Consider the following 23,512-nt stretch of genomic DNA (forward strand, 5'->3'; position numbering starts at 1 on the left):
TCAACCAAGTCCCGCCCGATGCCACACATCGATTACCACGCATCCAACAGAAGAGAGAGAAAACCGCTCACATCGAGCGGGTAACCATCGAGCTACTCAACCGCCCGATATGAGCGACAACCGTAGGATTTGGGGGGGCCAGATCAACAGCGGAGACGCATCTCGATGGGTGACCGGATTTGACGAGGTTATAGAGCAAGATCACATGGGATTTGAAGTCCGACATGGACGATGAGTTGGCAAAAGATTCGGTTTCGCGGGCATTCTTGGAGCAAACGAAAATAACGATCGTTCAAACATGTTCGAGAGAACTGACACACTCATCCGTTACAGAATAGGTGGCCACCTCCCTATGAAGCGTTATGCAGTGACTGTAAACGCCGAAAAAAGGGATTCGAACAAACAGAGGCGGGGAATCAGGAAGCCGAGAAGCGAAAATGAACAGTCAAAAAGCAGATTGGCTTTAAAGCCACAGACTGACAAAGAAAGCAGGGGAAGCGAGTTAGCAGGTGAGAAGCAAAGATGAGAAGCCGAGCTGACCTGTATAAGCAAAGGCAGCGTTGAGCCAAACAGATGCAGAGAGAGTCAGAGAGTCTGTGTGCTCCAGAGAAGGCTTGAGAGGTTCAAGCGAACTCCTCTGTATATGTCGGTCATGTATGAGTCTCAGATTGGGCTCATACTATGATGACCAATAGAGGTCGAGTTTCAGTAAGGAGAGTCTGTGTACTCCAAATACTTGGGGGATCCAAGTACAATCCTACTGAATTGTATCTGCTGTGTGAGACTCAAATTGAGCTCACTGTTGTAAAAACTCTGCTTTTGAAAACATAATAGAGAGGCCACCACTGAAGGCTGGACCGGGAGACTTAGCCCAGAAGTATTGGGTGAACTCCTTATTAAACTTGTTGTGTTTACATGTTTGCTTGTTATGTTTTCTCTAACTGCTTCAGTGCCTGTGTATTTCGCAATCTTATCGATCCGTTACATAAAATAACATAGGCACATCCATGCACATGAGTCTGTAATACCTTAATTGTTTGTCTTAGATCAATTACAGATCAAGCGGTATCAGAGCTCTAGGTTACTAAGGTTAGACAAGCTTGTGCTAGATTCTTTTGTTGAATGATAACTAGATCAAAGCTAAAATTAAAAGGAGGAGAGTTGGTTGAAGCTAACCTAGAAATCGGAAAAGTCTATCCTAAGAGGAAAATGTCAGAAGAAAGTCCCTTGGAATCAGACTCCTAGTTCATGGAGAGTTTCATGACCATGAGAGCCATGGTAGAAGAAATGTATAGAGAATTTAAGAAAGGTAGAGGTGAAGAGTCATCAACCTCCAAACAAGATAAAGGAGTAGAAGAACCTCTTCTAGTTGCCCACCCAGAAGGCAAAGGAAAAGAAAAGAAGCTCTCTCCACCATCTCCCCCATCATCACCTTCATCATCATCTTCTTCACACAAAGAAAGCCCTAAAAAGAAAAAGAAGAAATCTTCTTTGATTAAATTAGATGTGAAGTTTGATTTGCCAGTTTATGACAAAGAATTGAATGCAGAAAAGCTAGATAACTGGATTAGACAAATTGATGTATATTGCAGAGTACAGAACATCGATTCAAAAACGAGAAAGATTCAGCTGGCTAGCCTACGCTTTGGAGGCATCGCCCTGGTATGGTGGGAAGGCAAGACACAAGTTGATTTGAAGAAACATGGTAAAATTCCTTCTACCTGGAATGAATTTGTTTTTGCAATTAAAAAACAATTCTATCCACTAGCTTATATGCAGCAAGATATGATGAGTTGGCAAACTCTTCGCCAATTGAAAGGGCAAAGTGTACAAAGTTACACCCAAGAATTTAGGAAAAGAGCTTTGATTCTAGGCATTTCTTTAGACTCACCTGAAACTTTGCTGAAGTATATAGGTGGTCTACATAGTTATTTAAGACATACCATTCTCATGTTTAATCCCACTAGCATAGATGAGGTATCTGTTCAGGCTACACATCTAGAGGCTAGAGGCAAGAATGTGAACCCAAAGGTTGGGGGATCATCAAAACCCACTGCAAACAAGAACAAGGAAAAGAGAAAACATAAATGGAAAGAGAGGAAGGCAAATGTTGTACAAAGGACCAAACCTTCATGCACTCATTGCAAGAAGGATGGGCATGATGATGAACACTGCTAGATTCTGCATCCGGAGCTGAAACCCAAGAAGTACGATGGCAAAAAGAAGAAGACTGCTGCAGCTATTCAGAAGGATTTGGGGTCAGACTCAGGAGATGAAACAACAATCGAAGCCACAGGTATAAAAGGTAAAAATTCTGAAGCATCTACTAGTAATTCTGCACAATCTACCGATAACGAAGAAATGAGAGGAAAAGACATGAGCTTTTTCATATTAGAGTTATTTCCAAGCATCAAAAGATTGATACTTTGTTTGATAGTGGCTCACAAGTAAACTTAATTTCTGAAGCAATTGTAAAGAAACTGGGATTACTAACCACACCTCACAAAAAGCCATATCCATTAGGTTGGTTATGTGATAAAGCAAAGCTACAAGTGACTAGACAATGTAAACTTAGGTTTTCTTTTAGGTCAGCATTTGTAGATGAGGTTGAGTTAGATATTGTTCCCTTGGATATATGTGGAATTGTTTTAGGAAATCCTTACTTGTATGATAGAAAAGCCATTTTCTCTAGAGTTGAAAACAAATATCAACTCGTTAAAGATGGAATTGAATATACTGTAAGAGCTCATAAACTCAGGGCAGATGAAAAGAATTGTAAATTCATGCAAGCAATTTTTACTGATGATTGTAAAGAAAAGGAAACCTGATAAAACCAATGTATTTGAAAGCTGTAATGCTAAACAGCAAGCTGATTTAGAAAAAGTTGTTTCAGAATATGATATACTATTTCAAGAACCTAAAGGTCTGCCACCCAAAAAGGAAATAGTACATGATATTAATTTGCAGCAAGATGCTCCATTCCCTAACATCGGAATGTACAGGTTGTCTGCTTTAGAGAATGCAGAAATCAAGAAGCAGGTACAGGAGTTGCTCGAGAAAGGGTTCATAAGACCTAGCACATCACCTTGTGGGTCTCCAATTGTCTTGGTGAGAAAGAAAAATGGCTCATGGAGAATGTGCATTGATTACCGAGCACTGAATAAGATAACGATCAAAAATCATTATCCCCTTCCTCGCATAGATGATCTATTAGATCCGTTGAAAGAAATTGTTTACTTTTCCAAGTTGGACTTGCATAGTGGCTACCATCAGGTCAGAGTTGCAGTGCAAGATGCATGGAAGATTGCTTTCAAAACGAAGCAGGGATTGTATGAGTGGTTGGTTATGCCTTTTGGCTTAACTAATGCTCCTGCTACTTTCATGAGCGTTATGAATGATGTACTCAGGCCTTTTATTGATGATTTTGTCATTGTATATTTAGATGACATTCTTATATTTAGTAAAACATGGGAAGAACATTTGAAGCATGTAAAGCAGACTCTAGATGTTTTGAAAAGAGAAAATCTTTGTGTGAAACTATCAAAATGTGAATTTAGCAAAACATCTTTGAATTATTTGGGTCCTATTGTAGGGGTGGTGAATTGAAGATAGATCCCTCTAAGGTTGCAGTCATTGTAAACTGGCCTAAACCCAAATCTGCTACAGAAGTTAAAAGCTTTCTAGGAGTAGCACAATATTGGAGAAAGTTTATTTCTAACTTTTCCTTGATTGCAGCTCCCTTACATGCTTTAACAGGGTTGAACAAGGTGTTTCAGTGGGGAGGCAAACAGCAGAAAGCCTTCGACACCTTAAAAGAAAAAATTAACACGACACCAATATTAGCACTGCCCGATCTTCAAAGACCCTTTGAGATTGAAATGGATGCCAGTGATTATGCTATGGGAGCAGTGTTGATGCAACATGGTAAACCCATCTGTTATATTCTGAAACATTTAATTCTGCAATAGTTAATTATTCCACATATGATAAAGAATTGTATGCATTACTACAGAGTGTGAAAAAGTGGAAACATTATCTAATGGGCAAAGAGACAGTTATACATACTGATCATCAACCACTTCAATATTTTCACTCACAAACTAAGTTGCAGCAATCAAGACACTATAGGTGGATGGGTTTTCTACAACAGTTTCATCTTGTCATAAGATATAAAAAGGGCATACACAATAAAGTTGCAAATATGTTGTCCAGACCGATCATAAATGCATCTACTATACTTAAGCATAATTCAGTATTGCATGAAAGCTACATTGAACAATATGCTCAAGATATAGATTTTAAAGATGTATACGCAACTTTAAGTCATGGCAAACAAGTAGAAGAATTGGATTATCATGTTAAGGACCAACTCTTGTATCATTTGGGAAAGTTATGCATTCCTCAAACCGAAAGAGTGAAGATAATTCGAGAAGCATACACTTCTCTAATATCAGGTCACTTTGGTGTAAGTAAAATAGTTGCACAACTGCAAAGATTTTGTTATTGGCCAAAAATGAATGAGACAGTTTCTAGATATGTAAGAGGGTGTATTATGTGTGCTAAAAACAAGCCCAGCAATAGAAAACTAGGCTTGTACACTCCATTACTAGTTCCTTCTCATCCTTGGGAAAGTATTTCCATGGACTTTGTTGGGGGACTACCTAAATCTAGAAAAGGTCGTGACTGTTTATATGTTATTGTGGATAGGTTCAGCAAAATGTGTATTTTAATACCTTGTAACAAACAGAGTACAGTTGAACAAACAACAAAGTTGTTCTTTCAGTATGTATGGGTTCATTTTGGATTACCCACTTCCATTGTATCCGATCGAGATACTCGATTTGTTGGGAAATTTTGGTCTAGTCTGTGGGAATTGATGGACACCAGACTGAAGAAGAGCACAGCTTTTCATCTGCAAACAAATGGCTAAACAGAGGTGGTCAACAGGACAGTGATCCAGTTGCTTAGAGGCTATTGCAGCAAGCATCCCAAGCTTTGGGATGAACATCTGTGTTATGTGCAGCATGCTTACAACCGAGCTAAACATTCTTCTACACAGAGATCTCCTTTTGAGACCTGTTTTGGTTTCATACCAAGGTCTCCCTTGGATTTTGTCTTTGGTAAAGACATAGCGGTTGATGGACACAATGATGTGGAAAAGGCAACCAAGTTCATTGAACAAATCCAAGAAATTCACCAGGTAGTACAAGAACAGTTGGAAAAGAGCCAAGCCAAGTACAAGGCAAGGCATGATAAGCATCGGACTGAGCATAGTTTCCAAGTTGGTGATCAAGTCTGGCTGTATATCAGCAAGGACAGAATGCAAGGTGAAGGTAAGAAGCTGAAGCCGATAAGGTATGGACCTTTCAAGATACTTGAGAAAATTGGTGAGAATGCTTTTCGCCTTGGTTTGCCAACTTACATGCATATCTATTCAATAGTTAATGCAGAAAGCTTGAGACTGTTTGAACCTTCATTGATTGAAGATCCCGAAGAGCAGAGTCAGTTGCCTTCTATTGATGATCTGTTGCCTGAATATCTCAATGAGTTGTAGGAAGATACAGTTCTTGACAAGAAGGTGAGAACTACTCGCAGAGGGGATGTTGAGTACCTCAGGATTGGACTCAAAGGTTCGAAACCAAGTAGTCCAAGATGGATGGAAATTGAGCAAGCAAGGAAACTGTATCCTCATTTAATTGATGCTTAAAAACCAACTTTTGGTGGTCCAAAAGCTTTTTCAGTGGGAAGGCTGTGATCCGAATTGGATCCTAGAACACACTCTAAGATTTCATGAACTCTTGAAATTATGCCAAGTTTCAAAGTCTTATGAAGGCCAAGCTTATCAGAGATATCCTCGTAATAGTTGCAATTTGTGATCAGCGCGGAGCAACGAAGACCCTCGATCAAGCACGCAGACCTTTGGCTCATGGTAACGCACGCTGTCACGAATTAGCAAAACAGGGGGCCTTTTCGAGAAACGGGAGTGGTTTCTGATATCGCCGGGCAAATCCCTCAAATAAGGAAAAGCCCTGAGCGCCTGGACCCGAAAGGTTATAAAATATAACGGATATCGCGCTGACTCCGTCAGAGACGGGATTCCACAAAACCAGCAGGATATCGGAAGGGCTCGAGGCGGTAAGTGGCTTCAACCAAGTCCCGCCTGATGCCACACATCAATTGCCACTCGTCCAGCGGAAGAGAGAGAAAACCGCTCACATCGGGCAGGTAACCATCAAACTACTCAACCGCTCGATATGAGCGACAACCGTAGGATTTGGGGGCCCAGATCAACGGCGGAGACACGTCCCGATGGGTGACCAGATTTGACGAGGTTATAGAGCAAGATCACATGGGATTTGAAGTCCGACATGGACGATGAGTTGGCAAAAGATTTGGTTTTGCGTGCATTCTTGGAGCAAACGGAAATAACGATCGTTCAAACATGTCCGAGAGAACTGACACACTCATCTGTTACATAATAGGTGGCCACCTCCCTGTGAAGCATTATGCAGTGACTATAAACGCCGAAAGAAGGGCTTCGGACAGACAGAGGCAGGGAATCAGGAAGCCGAGAAGCGGAAACGAACAGTCAAAAAGAAGATTGGCTTTAAAGCCACAGACTGACAGAGAAAGCAGGGGAAGCGAGTTAGCAAGTGAGAAGTAGAGACGAGAAGCCGAGCTGACCTGTAAAAGCAAAAGCAGCATCGACCCAGACAAAGACAGAGAGAGTCAGAGAGCTTGTGTGCTCTAGAGAAGGCTTGAGAGGTTCAAGCGAACTCCTCTGTATATGTCGGTCATGTATGAGTCTCAGATTGGGCTCATACTACGGTGACCAATAGAGGTCGAGTTTCAGTAAGAAAAGTCTATGTACTCCAGAGACTTGGGGGATCCAAGTACAATCCTATTGAATTGTATATGTTGTGTAAGACTCAAATTGAGCTCACTATTGTAAAAACTCTGCTTTTGAAAACATAATAGAGAGGCCACCACTGAAAGTTGGACCGGGAGACATAGCCCAGGAGTATTGGGTGAACTCCTTATTAAACTTGTTGTGTTTACATGTTTGCTTGTTATGTTTTCTCTAACTGCTTCAGTGCCTGTGTATTTCGCAATCTTATCAATCTGTTGCATAAAATAACATAGGCACATCCATGCACATGAGTCTTTAATACCTTAATTGTTTATCTTAGATCAATTACAGATCAACTTCCCAAGTGGTTCTTGAAGAACTAACTTTTCAAAAGTATGGGACCACACGGGACTAAGTGGTCCCAGCCTAGGTTAAGGAGAGAGAATCTAGCAACCAATGATGATCATAACCTAAACAAGGAAGGGGAAAGGATCAAAACAAAAATTTCCACTTAAAGGTGTCAAATTGATCCTATGAGGTACTAGCCTGGGGAATACCAGGGCAAAGTTTGATCTCAGAGCTAGTGCATGGGATATCTCACAACTCCACCATCGAAATGGCTTCAAATTTAGAGAAGACTTTGAGGACACACCAATGCAGTAGAGGCTAGGAGATCAACTTTTTCTATGGTTATTTTTTTGGGAAAGTGATGCCCTAGGTGACCCAACTTGGCTAGACCTATAAGAGAATGGGAAAGGTAGAGAAAAATGTTCTTTGAGTGATCACCTATTGGTAGACCAATGCCTAATCCCTTGGGGAGAATGGAGTTTAGGAGAATGATGAGAAAGGACTTCGAACCAACTTGGCTAGACCTATAAGAGAATGGGAAAGGTGGAGAAAAATGTTCTTTGAGTGATCACCTATTGGTAGACCAATGCCTAATCCCTTGGGGAGAATGGAGTTTGGGAGAATGATGAGAAAGGACTTCGTATTTCGGTCAAGGAGGCCTTAAGGACTACTTCGCTTTGCAGAAGGAGATGGCTTATCAAGATAAATTCACTGGTAGAATTATCCCTAGGAGATTTCATTCAACATACATGGTCCATACATTGAGAGATGCTATATGGAAACAATAATTCCAGAATTTCGCAATTATGCAGTGCAACAATTAGCCCTAGTATAGTGAAAATCCCATTCAATGCATATGACAAAATTAAAACAAGAATAGAATTTAAATGTGTGTACTTACATGTAGTAGAATATATCCAACCATCAACTATTTGACAATAAAGAAACTCCAAGATAAGATACTCTAATCCAAATATCAAAATTCATCAATGTTCCAATTCATCCTCCAAGAAAAATTCCGAAATTCTCAAGAGAGAAGAATGATCCAATCCAAAGTGATGATACAAATGAATCCATGTCTCTCCTATTTACACAATCATTAGGAGTTCGAATTACCTAATTTGAGCCTACATTAGCCTATCAACTAAAATAATGTGCAAATAACTATCTATTAGTGACAAGCCCACCAAACTAGCTCATAAATAAAATAATAAGCCTCCCAAGAGGTTGAATAATCAATGATACATGTCGTTGGGCTCTCTTAAAGGCTTGATGAAGTCCATAAGTGCCAAAATGATGAGTTGGACTTCCAAAAGTAATGAACAAGGGGTTGACCCCTTGTTCTCCACATAATAAATATGTGGTGCTCCCAATGGCTGTGAGGGCACACAAGTGACCTCATGGGTCTCCAAGTAAGTCGAAGATGCCTGTAGACCATCTGTAAGGACTCAGATGATGGTGTAAGTGATGCCACATCAACATACAAGTCCTGGGTCATCTGCCAAGTGCATGGTACAATTGTGGGGCTAGCTAGGCAAAGGTGAACCAGGTGCATCTTCCTTGTCCAGTAAGTAAATCTCGAGCAATCCCTGAACATCTCTGGGGATCCATGGAGTGTTGTCTACTGCTATGGATTCCCATGGCTCTCAACACACACCCTACATGTACCAATGTAGCCCTCTGGAGGGTTAGGACCCTGTATAGGGAGACCAAACCCAAGATAGAGACCACCTGCAATCTTGCATAAGATCCAATGCGTCCCCTAGCCTTCCAATACAACAAGTTATCAAGGAAATAGAGTAAAATAGCTTACAAACCATGGACCACAAGTGGGGACTCCATAATGAACTTTGGCAGGTGCTAATGTCTCCAAGTTCCAAATGGGGTTAACCAAGTATCCCATTAGGTGGTTTCTACTTCTAAAGGGGATAATGTGTCCATGGTACATCCTTTAAATGTGGTGGCATGTGATAAAGAGATGGATGGGGTAGAGAATGAAAAGGGGCAGCCCTGGGCCACATGCTGGGGTACAAGGGTAACTAGTAAAGGGGAAGCCCACACTTGGGTATATAATGTATAAAAGGGAGAAATCGTGGTACATGAGGTGTTCGGCCTTGTTTTTTCTGCCCTTTTTTATATCCATGTTGCCTTTTATGATTTTTCTTTAATTAACTGCCCAGGCTCAATGGATAAGAGCCTAATGTGTGAGATATAGCAGTGGATACCCCTTTTAAGGTAGGGCGGTGTATTGCCCACCAGGGATTGGGATAATCATGGGTTCCTTTATGATAAAGGAGGCTCATAGAACCTGTAGGAACCAAGGTGATGGGGTAGAGCTCATGTATTGCCTTTTGCCCATGTGCTAAATGTGTTTGTCCCGGCCATCTTTTGCATTTTGTGGTACATTTCCTGTTGAGTGTGGCCGATTATGCGTTTACTTTTCTTTTTAGCTTCATCAACCTCCGAGGCATCATTCCAGGCATGACCCAAGGTGTGGACAAGGGGAAGGGGAGAGCTAGCCCTATGTGGACCCAGTGGAGGAATGTGGACCCAGGTGGGAGAAATGATGAATGGGATTATAATGAGTGGGAAGGGGGCAATATATGTGGATGAGGGAGCGATACCACGCAACCAAAATCAAGTTTTCTCATGAAATATCATCCCTAACTCTAAATGGTCAGTAAAAGAGATCCCACGGGACTAGAATCCAAGGTTAATATCCAAGAGAGGTCTATGGGACAAGAGCACAAACCTAGCCCGTTCTTTCCGTTGAATCCCCCCTTTAATCCATGTCCGGAAGTGACCATGACAAGCAAACTACAATACTCAATTACCAAATGACAAGGTTCGGGAGGCCCACCTTCAAACATACGATCATGGCAGATGGGTGAGGGACCACATGGCTAGCTTAGGTGGTGGAGAAATAGCACAATGAGCTAGTTGGCGGTTGCAAGGGGCTATTGGCTACCAGCTAAGAACCATCTTGGAAAAAAAGTTTCTCCTAGGGATATCACCCACAAAACGGTAAGTAATGCACTCGACATTGGTTTTGCTACTGCAAAACCCTCTGAATCCAACCAGGGAATCTGCTCAGTGAAAATCTGAGGTTTTGTTGCTCCCTCTGACTGTTGGAATCACAATCTCGGGCAATTTGACTTTTTTGCAACCCTATAACTGAAAGTCGAATTTTCTACACCAACAATTCGGCCTACTCTTGAGCACCACGTTGCCTCTAAGAATTTTGGTCTGCTGCTCCCTCTAAGCAGTGAAATTCTTTCCTTCGCTTCTGAGCTTCCTGACTAATCACTCACGCTTTGATAGCATGCGAAAATTTCATCTATCATAGCAACTGGAAATTATTCTCCTAATTGTTAATTTATTTAGCAATTTATTTGCAATTTTCTACTGCAAATACCAAATAATTCACACTGTGATTTTCACAAATACATACTTCGGAAGAAAAATAGCGTTGGAAACTGAGAAAATCTAGCACACACACAATAAAAATGACACCGTTATTTTTGGACAATTGTCCCCGGAAAAACCTAACTTGGGAAAACCGGTGTAGCACCTGAGGGTTTTATTATTATGCCGCAGTGAAATCTGAGTACAATAATCTGTATGCCGAATATGGAAATCCTACAAAGAAAAAATATTGGCAAAAATCTAGTGAGGAATTTTCCTCACCCCACAAGAAAATCCAGCACTGAAGATTGGCCTCTGAAACCCTCTACGAATTTCCCTGCATCACCCTCTGCGTGGGCTCTACACAGGCTCTAATTCATACGGCCTGGATCTCAATCTAAGTTGCTTCTTCTGTTTGCCACTAACTCTAGAAACGCTTCTCCTAGCCTCTACAAAATTATTCTACATCGGAACATTGAAACAACTTCCTGAATCTCCAAATCGAACTGCCTTTAGAGGCTACTGCGCAGTCCCTACGTCAGCAGCACTGGCTCTTTTGCCTTTCTGCAAATGCACTCACTAGATCTGGAAATATTGCTCCAGCCTCACTGTCCCTGCCCCTCGCTGTCTCTGCTTCCTCACTAAAGCTCGAACTCTTCGGCAACTGACTGTTGCTACTCTAGAAAATCGAATTCTCCAAGTGACTCTAGTGTATTCTCCATCACCGCATCGATCCCTTCTTATATCTTCTTGTTAGGACTCCAACGGCCTAGATTAAATCTTAATCGATGGCTCAAATAATTTCTGGATTGATTTGTGGGTTTCTAGGTAATTCTCACATTGACTTAATTAATTCTGATTAATTAACTAGTTTTCCTAAGTTTAGACTTAGGAAACATTAAAAAATTAGTTAATAATCTAATTAAGTCATCTCTAGGTGGAATTTCCATAAACAATTTTTGGGTTTTGGCAATCTCATGTATTCTAGCCTCTCCACCAAATTTTGTGGCTAGAACACATCTGATGCTACAGAAACTAATAACATCTCCGTTAAAATATCTGCAACCTGTTGATCTGTGGAAGTATATTGTAGCCAAACTAATCCATGTTGTACACAATCCCTGATGAAGTGGCATATGATGTTGATGTGTTTCGACCTATCATGAAACACTAGATTCTCAAAGAGCTTGATGCAACTTTGATTATCATAGTAGATATTGGTCGACTCCAACCTCTGACCAAATAGTGCCACTAGTAGCTTCCGAAGCCAAATAGCCTCACATGTAGCCATGCTCGCTGCCATGTATTCTGCTTTTGCAAAACTCAGTGCCACAGACTTCTGTTTCCTATTGTATCAAGAGACAACCCCTTATCTAATACTGAAGCCACACCCTGAAGTGTTTTTCTAGTCCACTGCACTACTTGCCTAGTATGCTTTTTTATACCCCATCCATGATCCAAATTTAAACAGGAATGCAACAAATTACAGATATAACCATAAATACAAAGATGCAGCAGAAATAACACTTCATTTCATTAATATCAATTACTGAAATATGCTTACAAACAGAATGGAAATAAGACTAGCTTGGGTGATGGTAACTTATCTTTGAGAAGAGATGTGGTGGCTACATGCCTCTGAACTGTGTTACAATGAGGCTTGAGGGCCTATTTATTATTGAGAAGCAATGGAAAACCCCAAACATCCAAAAACCTAACCCTAGGAGATGAAACGCCAAACTATGGGCCCTGTTGGGGTAAATTGGTACATCAACTTCCCGGGGTCGTAACTTTGGCATACGATCTTTGTTTGACGCATATGATACCTCGCTAGAAAGATTTATCCGAGGACTACAACTATTGATAGAGAATACTAGGTTAAAATATCATATTTGCCGACTGTGCTTTTCCCAAAAAAATATCGTTTAGGGCCTCAAAACGGTTCCAGTAGTTCAAGACCCGAAAAACTGCTAAAAATAGTAAACTGTGTTACAATTAAGGAAACTAGAAAACTAAAAGAAACAATGGTGGGAGTCCAAGTGGAATAGGTGGGTGGCCACCAATATCCACCTAGATCATTCCTCCCCGCTTAGGAAGCAATGTTCCCCATTGCATTGAGTTCCTCCATGAGTTGAGAAAACTTCTATCGGACTTGGTCCCTAGTGAGTCACTTGCCCTGGTGAAGGAGTTGGCCTGCTTTGACAACTCAATATAGTTGGATTCTTTGTTGTTGGGTGTTCTTGATCTGTGTGTCCATGATCCGATCAGTTGTGGCTTGTTCCATGCACTCTGGATTTAACTCTATAGGTGTGAGCTATTCTGCAATGTTTGATGTGTCCAACAATGGTGGCAAGTATGGTCGAAGGCGGTCCACATTGAACATTGGGTGCAGGCCAAGGAATGGGGGAATGCTGAGCTCAAATGCAATGTCTCCCACAGCCTTGGTAATGGTGTAAGGACCATATCAAAGTGGTCTGAGTTTCCGATAGGCTCTGGTAAGGTGTTCCTTCTACAAATGCAACCAGACTCTGTCGCCCACCTGAAACTTGTGTGGTACCCGATGTTGATCATGTCACTGCTTGTCCTTGGCATTTGATTTCTCTAGAATGTCGTGGACCTGTTGGCGGATGTGTTGAATATGCTCAATAAAGTTTTTTGCCTTGTCGGCTTTGGACTGAACATGAGCCGAATCTATCTGAGTAGCTGCAAATGGTATGGCCACATCAATGGGACATAGTGGCTGGAATCCCAAGCCCACCTGAAAATGGTTGTGTCCAATCGAACTGTGGGGAGTCCAGTTATAGCTGTGTTGGACATAAGGGAGGCTCTCATCCCATGTGTGTGGATTCTTTGAGTTGTACATGCGTAGAATGTGTACAATCATCCTATTGACAACCTTTGTCTGGCCATCAGTTTGGGGATGGAAAGTTGTGGACTTAATGAGCTTGGTGTCCAGCATCGACTAAAGACTGGACCAAAATGTACTAAGAAACCTATTGTCCCGATCTGAGATGATAGACTATGGGATGCCAAAGTGTACCCACACTCGTTCAAAGAAGAGTTTAGCAGTGGCTTTTGCTGTGATATTCTTCTTGCAGGCCGCCATAATGGCCATTTTCGAGAATCTGTCAACGACCACAAAAACACAGTCATTGCCATGCATAGTAGAAGGAAGGCCCGACATGTAACCCATGGAGATGGATTCCCAAGGTCGACTAGGGGTAAGCAGCGGAGTATAGAAGCCTTGCTTCTTGATGGTCAGTTTGGCAATGGTGCAAGCAGTGTAGGATCTGATGTACTTCCCGACATCCTGTCGAAGGTTCGGCCAATAAAAATACTTTCGCAGTACTGCCACTGTTTTCTCGACCCCGAAATGCCCAGTGACCTGACTGTAGTGCGCTTCCCAAATCATCTTGGCACGCTCGCTTGAAGGAACACAAAGGTGTCTCAAGTGGCATAACAGTGCATCTTGGAGGTGAAAATATGGACCTTGCTAACCCTCCAAGAGCGTCTGCTATGTGTGGCCGAATTCTGGGTCGATTTTGTAGAGAAGTGGCCAATCAGAAGTCTCGTGCCCATACAAGTTGAGAACGGTGGTTAACACCATGATCGATGGTCAGCTGAGGCAGTCTACAACATTATTGGTGTTTCCCTTCTTGTACTTGATATTCAAATGGAACTGTTACAGGTATGTGGACCACTTCTGATGGCGATCATTCTGCAACTTCCCTTGTGTCTGTATGAACAGCAGGGGTCGATGACCTGTGTGGATGACCATTTCCTTCCTTAAAATGTAATGCTTCCATTGTCGGCAGGCCTACACAATGGAATACATCTCTTTGTCATAAGTGGGATACTTCCAGATTGTGTCTGAAAGTGTCTCACTGTGATATGCCACTAGATGCCCCTGTTGAGTAAGGACTGCCCTAATAGCATAGTCTGGTAATGTGAGCACTGGTGCAGAGCAGAGGCGATGTTTCAACTCTGCGAATGCCTTCTATTGAGATTCAGACCAAAATAATTTTTCTTTTTCTCCTCCCTTAATGACTTGACTCAAGGGTCAAGTGATATGAGAGAACCCCAACACAAACTTGCAGTAGAAATTGGCAAGACCTAGAAAGTTGCGGAGCTCTGTCAGAGTGGTTGGGGTTGGCCAATCCCGAATGACTTGGATCTTGTTGGATCCACATGCACCCCCCATTCATTAATAATGTATCCCAGATACTAAACCTGGGTCATACCAAAAGTGCATTTCTCCAAATTGGCACACAGTTTGTGTTTCCGCAGTGTTTGGAGAAGTTGTCGGATGTGGTGGAGGTGCTCTTCCAAACTCTGGCTGAAGATCAGGATGTCATCCAAGTATACCACTACAAATGAGTTGGTGAATGGCCGCAAGATGTCATCCATCAGCCTCATGAAGGTTGCAGGAGCATTTGTCAACCCGAAAGGCATAACCAGTCATTCGAAAAGGCCCTCCTTGGCTTTGAAGGTAGTCATCCACACATTGGAGGGTTCGATTGGTACCTGGTGATATCCGGACTTCAAGTCGATCTTGCTAAAATATTTGGCCCCATTGAGTTGGTCCAGAAGGTCATCAATCTATGGGATCGGATACCTATTCCGGACAGTGATCTTATTCAGTGTCTGATAGTCAATACAAAGTCTCCAAGTCCCATCCTTCTTTTGTACCAACACGATCGGGCTCCCACAGGGGGATGAACTCAGTCGGATATGACCTTTCTGTAGCAGCTCCTAAACCTACCTCTTGATTTCGTCGTTCTCCATAACAGAGCGCCAATAGATTGGTCCATTGGGCAACAACACACCTGGGGTCAGATCGATGAAGTGCTTGACCTGACAGTGCAGAGGCACCCCTGCGGGGGAGGTGAAGGTGTCCTCGTACTCCTCCATGACCTTGTCCATCTGTTGTTGTCATGTGGAGGGGCCCCGCCTGGAGGTCGTGGCCACCATCTTCTTCTTTCCTTGAGGGCGTATCATCAGGGAAACAAATTTCCTAGTTTTGGAAATGAGCTTACTACATTGTTTTGCAGTTACCAAAGAGATGGCGGTAGGCGGTGCTACCTCCGGTATCTTGTACAAGTTATTTCCCAGGGTAACAATAACGGTGTGAGGCCTTGACTCATACACAGCATGTCGCTTCTACAAGTATGGTTGGCCTAATAATACATCACAAACATCAAGAGGAGCAACGTTACATAATACCTCATCCGTGAAAGGCTTGATGCTGTATGGAATGCGGCACTATTGGCTAACGCGAAGGTCCCGTCTTTGGTGAAGCCACCCAATGGTGTATGGTTGTGGGTGTGTTATGGTCGGTAAGCCGAGCCTCTTGCTGAAATGAGGTTCTTTTGGCTCCCGTTGTTGATAATGAACTGTAGCAGGGAACCCTTTACCCACATTTGGGAGTGGAAGAGGCGCTCCTCCTCCTTTGGATCTTCGAATTCCTCCTTTTGAATCTTCGTGGTGGCAACGGTGGCGTTGGGCTCCGCCAGTGTTTTTAAAACCGGAACCGGTGACCGAACCGGTCCACCTAGCTAACCGGTTTACCGACCGGAACCGGTCTAACCGGGACTGGTTTGGTCTAAACGAACCGGTTTTTAAAAAATACATTAAATAATTAATTTTTAATGAAACAAAACTATTTTTAAGATGTAAAACCATGATTCCAAGCCAATAGAGACAAAATATGCAAAGTTTGCTCATTTATATACCATGCAAAGGTGAATATATCAAAATGGCACCGAGTGCAATACATATCATCGACAAAATAGCAAAATACATAAGAAATGAGGCTCTAAATGGCCTATAAAGTCCAAAAACAATGCTGCAAGCTATGAGGCCATTGGCCTACTACAAGTCTACAGTGTACACATGATCAATCATCAAGTCCATCACCACTACTAGACACAGGATCATCATCAGGAGCTACATAGACATCATCTGGTTCAGAGTCTGAGGATGCCTCTGCCTCATCTGCAACATCAGTATCAATGCCACCAATGACAATAGAAGTGGACCTAGTGGAAGCACGAGTTTGTCGACCTGCACGACTAGTGCCTTCCATTGGTTCCTTGCCTTTCCTTGATGCCGCTACTGATCCTGGTTCTGATGCCGCCACATAATCTGCCTCATCCTCCGCTAAAGCCATGTCGATATCAAAATCAGCCTCAAACACAGGATCTTCAGTCTCCTCCACCCATTCTGATGTTGGATCAATATCGTCCAACACAATGGGATCTAGATCAGGTGATTTGCTCATCATTTGGTTCCTCCTCAGTCGAAGGTTGTATTGCACAAAAACAAGATCATTTAACCGTTTTTGTTCCAAACGGTTTCTCTTCTTCGTGTGTATGCGCTCAAAAACAGACCAATTGCGCTCACAACCTGAAGCACTGCAAGTTTGACTGAGGACTCTAATTGCAAACCTTTGCAATTGAGGACACTGGCCACCAAATGACTCCCACCAATGTGCTGCAAAGAAAAAGACAATAATTAGTAACTTAGTTTATAATTTGAATTGTAAAGAACGTAAACAATTTTAACTTGAAATGAAAAACAAAATGGAAATTGGAATTGCTTACCTGGTTGGTCCACATCTCTTGCCATCTTTGCCAAGTTTTTGCCAAAAGTACCACTTGCTTGATTGAAAATAGTAAGCTGTCTATGTATATCCAACTGGTCTACATGGTTAGGGACCATGCGCTCCAAGCAATCAATCAATCCAGCTCTGACCTCCCCATCATGCTGATCTCCTAGCCGATTTTTATAGTGATACCTTGGGTTCAAAAAATACCCGGCTGCATGTATAGGACGATGGAGTTGATTGTTCCATCTGTTATCAATGATCTCCCATATACGGCCATATTTAGCTAACCTGTCATTGTAAGCTGCCCGTATCTGCTCCTTTGCCTGATCCATAGCTTCATAAATGTAGCCCATGGCCAATCTTTCCCCATCCACCAACCTTAGCACCTTAACAAGGGGCTCGGTAATTTTCACAAGCTCTACAGACCTTTTCCAAAAATAAGTGTCTAACACTTTCTTTTTGGTGTCTTTTCCATCTGGTCTACGAGCCCACCGAGATTCAGACCATTCATCAGAGGAAAACATTTTCTGCAAGTTTCTATGTTGACCATTGAGACATTGCAACGTGAGGAAGTGAGTTGCAAATCTCGTAATTGCAGGCCTAACAAGCTCTTTGCCTCCAGTGTGTTTCCTCATTAGGCTCAATACCCATGAGTGGTTGTAAATGTATTTTGTAATGCACTTGGCATGCTCTACAGTGTTTTTTACCCACTCCACCTTGCCTATATCCTCAAGCATGAGGTCTATGCAATGTGCAGCACATGGAGTCCAAAATATGGTATTATATTTGGCCTCAAGCATCTTTCCAGCAAGAACATAGTTTGAGGCATTATCAGTGATGACCTGCACAACATGCTGCTCCCCAACTTCCTGAATAATGTTATCCAAAAGCTCAAATAGAAGGCTTGCATCCTTTACCCTATCAGATGCATCAACTGATTTCAAAAACATGGTTCCTTGAGGGCAAGAAACAAGGAAATTAATGATAGTGCGGTTCTTTCCATCGGTCCATCCATCTGACATAATGGAACAACCTGTTTTGACCCATGACTCTCTAAACTCAGTCAAATACTCATCAATGGAAGATATCTCTTTTTGCAAAAGAGCTCCCCTCAAGTCATGCATACTAGGGCCTTTGAAGCCCTTTCCTGCAGCTATAACAGAGTCCCACATAGCTTGGTAATAAGGTGAGCGAGCAGCATTAAATGGGATATCTGAATCATACCACCATCTAGCAATGTATTGGTGAGAAGTTTCTTTGCATTGTTTTTTCCAATGCTGATCCAAAGTGGGTTGAGAACTTGGCTGGGAGGAAGTGGGATTAGATTTAGAAGAAGCAATGGTGGCAGAAGATGAGAAATAACTTTGGATGTTTGGTCTCTTTGGTCCTTTTGATGGTTGGCCAACTCCAACAGAAGGATGAACATAGTGAAAGGGGTCATTGGTGGAAGGGATAGAAGTGGAGTCTTGAATCTCATAATCATCATACCCACTCTGTTTCATAAGATTCATGGTTTCCATTAATTCCCTTTTCCTTGCAATTTCATCTTGGATGGCCTTCTCCCTAGCCTTATCCTCATAAAAATTTTCAAGCTTGGCAATGTATTCTGCCCTAATAGGACCTAACAGTTCTTTTGGTGCATCACATGGCTTTACTTGGCCTCTTACCCCAGCCAAGTGTTGTTTCAACCTAAGAATACCCCCACCTCCAATAGATTTATGGCATAATTTGCATATCATTTTTCCCTCAATTACATCACAATGAGCCCATGCACTGTCCTTTCCTTTTGGAGCCATGTTTGCTTGAAATAATAACAATTTGCAAATAAATCTGCCATTTAAAAAAAAAATTGCAGCTAAGGAACATGGAAAACCAATGATAAATGTAGGAAAAAAAATGCACATGCAAGCTACAAAATTTGATAGCATAGAGCTAGAGAGTTCATAGGCTTAGCATAGATGATAGATCATTGAAGTGAGAAGTTTATAGCACAAAAAAAATAATTCATGGACAGCAGACCCAAATGAGGAATTATCAAGTGCAAATCCTTACCTGGAAATGCAAAGTAGCTCCCTTAGCCTCCTCTTGATGATGGCAACTCCACTGACAGCTACACACTATCTCCAAAATAGCTCCAACTCCAACTCCAAGATGACTACTTCAGCAAAAACTCCACACTCTCCAAGCTCACAAACAAACTCACAAACACTCCAAATCAGTTGTGTGAGACAAATGAGAGTGAGAGGGGTGTCTTATAGCAAGTGTGAGGGTGTTTTTGGAGGGAAAATCCCTTTCCCTCACCCCCAAAACCCATAAACCGCCCTCAGTTCCAAAAAACCGCTGCGCTTTTTGCTTGACCGGCGGCCTGTCCATAAACTGGCCGGTTTAGGACGGAACCGGCCGGTCAGCAATAAACCGGCCGGTTCCGCCCTAAACCGGCCGGTTTTTACCGGTTAGGGCAATTTTCCGGGCAAAGGGTGCTGTAAACCGGGTTTTTTCACCGGTTCTGACCGGTGAGCCTCCCAACCGGCCGGTTAGGCCGGTAACCGGTTGGACCGGAACGGTTTTTAAAACTATGGGCTCCACATCAATAATTTGCTTCCCTTTAGCATTCCCCTTGTCGAGTTCTGACTCAGAGTAAGAACATGCATCTGATTCAGAAACCTTCAGGTCAACCACCAATGACTACTTGGCCCGACACTCACTTGTTTTGTGAGTGAAGCTCTTATGGAACTCACACCACTTTCCCGTGTCCTTCTTCGGCTTCGCGGTGTTGTTCTTTTCTTGTGGCTTTGGCGGGTCGTCCTGAGTCGTCCCACATTGGCTTTGTCCTTTGTTCTGCAGCTTCGGATTCACAGATCCAAAGTTTCGCTTTTTCTATTTAAGCTTATGCTCGATCTTAACAGTGTATCGGTACGTCGTGCCAAGCAAGGAAATGTCCAAGAACTCCATCTCATCTTGGATGTACCTGTATAGGCAGCCATGGTACTTGAGTACCAAATGTTTCTCAAAATCCTTGATACTCAACTTCATGCAAAGGGTATGAAAAACATTGGTAAACTCCAACACGCCTTGGTCCCTTCCCTGCCGCAGCATGGTCCACTTTATGTATTTATCCTCATAGCTCCCTCTTGACCCTGTTGCCTACACCTACTTACAAGTCAGCGAGAAAAGCCTTCAACCCCACAAGGTTTGGTTGGTGGCAGGGAACTCAAAGAAGGGGTTGTCACACTAATCCTGACTCTCTCCGTTTGAGCTATCTTCTAGGTTAGCTAAGGGGGGTGGTCCCTAATGAAAAGTTAAGCTAAAAGATGTGAGTTTCTAAGAGACCGTTATAGTGAAAATGGATTACTTTTAAGGATTTATGGGCAAATATGAAGTGAGCAACTTGAAATAACAATGCCAATCATTAATATGATTAAAAACCATAAAACCAGTGCTTTATAAGGAATTTGCTCAACAATTTAAAGATATATTTGCTCAAAGTAAAATGCAATGCTCTCAAAAGAGAAAACAAAGTAACCCTGAAATGTAAATAAGAATTGTTAGCACAAGATATGTAAGATACAAAATGCTTTTGAGATAATCAACTTTATAAATCAAAACATGTGAAACATATTTTGCCAAAACCAAAAAATTAGTAATTAACTTGGAAATGTAAAAGAAAGGAAGTGTCAAACCAAGACATCAATATGCAATTAGACTTTAAACATGAAAAGAAAACACTTGTTTGAAATGATTACAATACTTGCTTTTGGAATAGACTTTGCATATGAAAATTCAAACCATCAAGAGACAAGTAAAGTAAATGTAATGGAAAGTGCTCTTGGTTAATTTTATTAATTAGCTCTACAACAAGATTACAATTTAACTCTTCAATCCCCAGACCTCACCCTCGCCCAATAATATGGATCTCACAGGGAGGAGTCAATAGAGGAGTAGAGGATCCCTAATATGTCTACTTCAACCAACTTATGTTGAAGGTAAAATTTTAATGAGGCTTGAAGCCTTCCTACACTAAAATGCCTAGATGAAATGCAAATTGTGTTAATTCCCCAAATTAAAATAATGATACATGCAAATGCTTCAAAGAGATTGATTTGCAATGCTTGAAAATGAAATAGTGTTTAACATAAGTTGCAATTATAACTTCAATTGGAGAAATAAAATTAACTTACAAGTGTTGCATGTGTTTCATCAATGAATTAAAATGATACAAGTAATTCGCTTGAAAGTAAAATTTATTTCAAATAGACAATGACAATAAATTGCTCCAATATTCAAAATAACAACATAACATAAAATTGAAACATGTATTCAAGTGCTCATCAAAGTTTGTTACGAATATAAAATGCTTGCATGTAAAGGATGAATTGTCCAAAGTAAAGTGTAAGCTTGTAGCTCCAAGCAACAATGAGAAAAAAAATGCAAATTTCAAATGAAATTGTAACAAACTTTAACTTAATGAAATGTGATAGTGAGGTTGTGTTAATTCCCAATTAAAGCATGCAAGTAAGTGAATGAAGTATGAAAGCTTAAACCATGCAAATGTCAATCCATCCAAGAGAAGTCTCCCTCTAAATGGGAAAATAGGATACCATGGGAGAAATCCCAAGCTCCCACAAGAAAATTAGATCTTTTATTAATATTACAAAGAGAAGAGGATCCTTCAAAGTCCTCAACTAAACTTCAAGGAGAGTCCTCACAATAATTGCTTGAAACTTGAACACTAGACCTCCTTTCTTGAGAAAGTAGTGACAAGATCTCACAAAACTTATGCAAGGGAAACAAGGTCGAGTTTCTTCCAAATGCCCATGGCTTAAAGAAGAAAATGGGCAGCCCTCTAGTGAACTCGACTTGGCCAAAATAAGCCTCAAAAGGGCTCACGACATCCTTGGAAATCGAACCCCCAACACTTGCCAAAGGTCCTGCAAACACTTGTTAGATGTTGCAAGAAGTTGCTCTTCAAAATCTGCCACACAAGAGTTAGCAAACAATCCAAACAATGGTTGCAAAATAAGTTAAGTATTAATGGAAAAATCAGCAAGATAAAATGTATATGTATAATTATAATTTACAAAAGGCTAAGCTAAAGAGTGAGAGTAAACTCTCATCTTTCCTTAGCCATCTTCAAGCTCTTAGATAGAAAATGAAAGAAATAAAGTACAATGTTTTTTTTAAAAGAGATTTAAATTTATAAGTTCTCGGCTTATGCACAAGCTATGTGCCGAAATCCCTACAAAACCACTTTGTAAGATAAGACTATGAAGGTTCAAAGAACAAATGAGAGCTCCTTTAAGAATGTATCAAGAGTGGGTTGGTCTCTCCAAAGATTTCCCCTCACGCTTGATTATGTAATCCCAACAAGATGTTCCCTCTACAAAACTTAAATCAAGAATTAGTTCCATATAGATTTAGCAATAAACAATGATAAGAAACTCTAGAGATTTATTTAAAACCAACTAGAGCATTCTATGCCTAGAAGATACTTCTAAATCAAATGTCAATGCAAGATAGCTCTACATTAACAAATCTACAAGAGCATATGGAAGCAAATTAGATCAAAGCATGAGTAAAAGGAATTATACCAATGCTCAACAATTCATCACACTCGAAAAGGAGGAACACCTCATGAATGAAACCCCAAAGTCTTTATTGATATTTCCAAAAGTGTAAAAGGCAGCAGCGCTTCCGCAAGCACAATAGCTAGTAATAATCTTATACAATGTGAGAGCCCGTGGCTCTATTATATAGAGAGTTGAAAGCAAATCCCAATGAAGAATGACAATGACAAATGGCATTGGAGCCAATCCCAATGCAGAAGTGATTAAACGAGTGGCATGAGGTGACAATCTTAAAGAGAAATTTGAATTTGTTGAATGGAGCTCCAATGCCAAGTGTAAAAATCGAATTCTGGCAAGTGGACATCATTTTCTTCTTCCCTTATGTGCCAAATTCGAATTTTATGGTGGAATGACAAGTGTATATGGGTGGTAACCCATGTGGGGACAATTTCCCACAAAAATCTCCACCAAATATTCTCCCAAATCCTCCCAAACGTGCATTAACTTCACAAATTCGAATTTTCAAGCAGCGTTTTCATTTAATGCCAGAAATTTGATTTTATTTGAGCACATGTCATTTCCTTGATTTTAGGAGTCCACATCACCTTAGGACTTCACTTTAACTCCCCCATAATTTTCCACCTCATTTCCACAACATTTAGCATGTGTGGATATTTATTTTTCTCCATTTATTTAATTTTTAGCTTAATTAATTGCCAAAGTTCCCACTAAACTTGG

At 41.3% G+C, this 23,512-nt stretch overlaps 2 protein-coding genes across 4 annotated transcripts in view; one reads left to right on the plus strand and one right to left on the minus strand.

Annotated features, from left to right (window-relative positions):
* LOC149169831 (uncharacterized) overlaps positions 1-23,512 on the plus strand; it is a 246,454-nt gene that overhangs the window by 195,992 nt on the left and 26,950 nt on the right. The gene's annotated exons all lie outside the window — the stretch shown is intronic.
* On the minus strand, positions 16,134-18,720 carry LOC149169832 (uncharacterized). Its single transcript, XM_089427175.1, has 2 exons — positions 17,206-18,720; positions 16,134-17,095 (listed from the first exon to the last, which is right to left on the minus strand). Exons 1-2 carry the CDS (start codon positions 18,710-18,712, stop codon positions 16,500-16,502), a joined length of 2,103 nt encoding a protein of 700 aa, XP_089283301.1. The 5' UTR covers positions 18,713-18,720; the 3' UTR covers positions 16,134-16,499.

Source organism: Pinus tabuliformis, chromosome 4_2, assembly GCF_031772625.1.
Source record: "Pinus tabuliformis cultivar Carrire ecotype Pingquan chromosome 4_2, CPIR1, whole genome shotgun sequence".
NCBI lineage: Eukaryota > Viridiplantae > Streptophyta > Pinopsida > Pinales > Pinaceae > Pinus > Pinus tabuliformis.

Bases quoted from the DNA above. Each gene is read 5' to 3' on its own strand.
- LOC149169832 (XM_089427175.1), bottom strand. From the start codon at position 18,712: ATGAAACAGAGTGGGTATGATGATTATGAGATTCAAGACTCCACTTCT. The intron at 17,096-17,205 runs GTAAGCAATTCC...TTTTCTTTGCAG, and splicing joins AAGAGATGTGGACCAACCAG to CACATTGGTGGGAGTCATTT.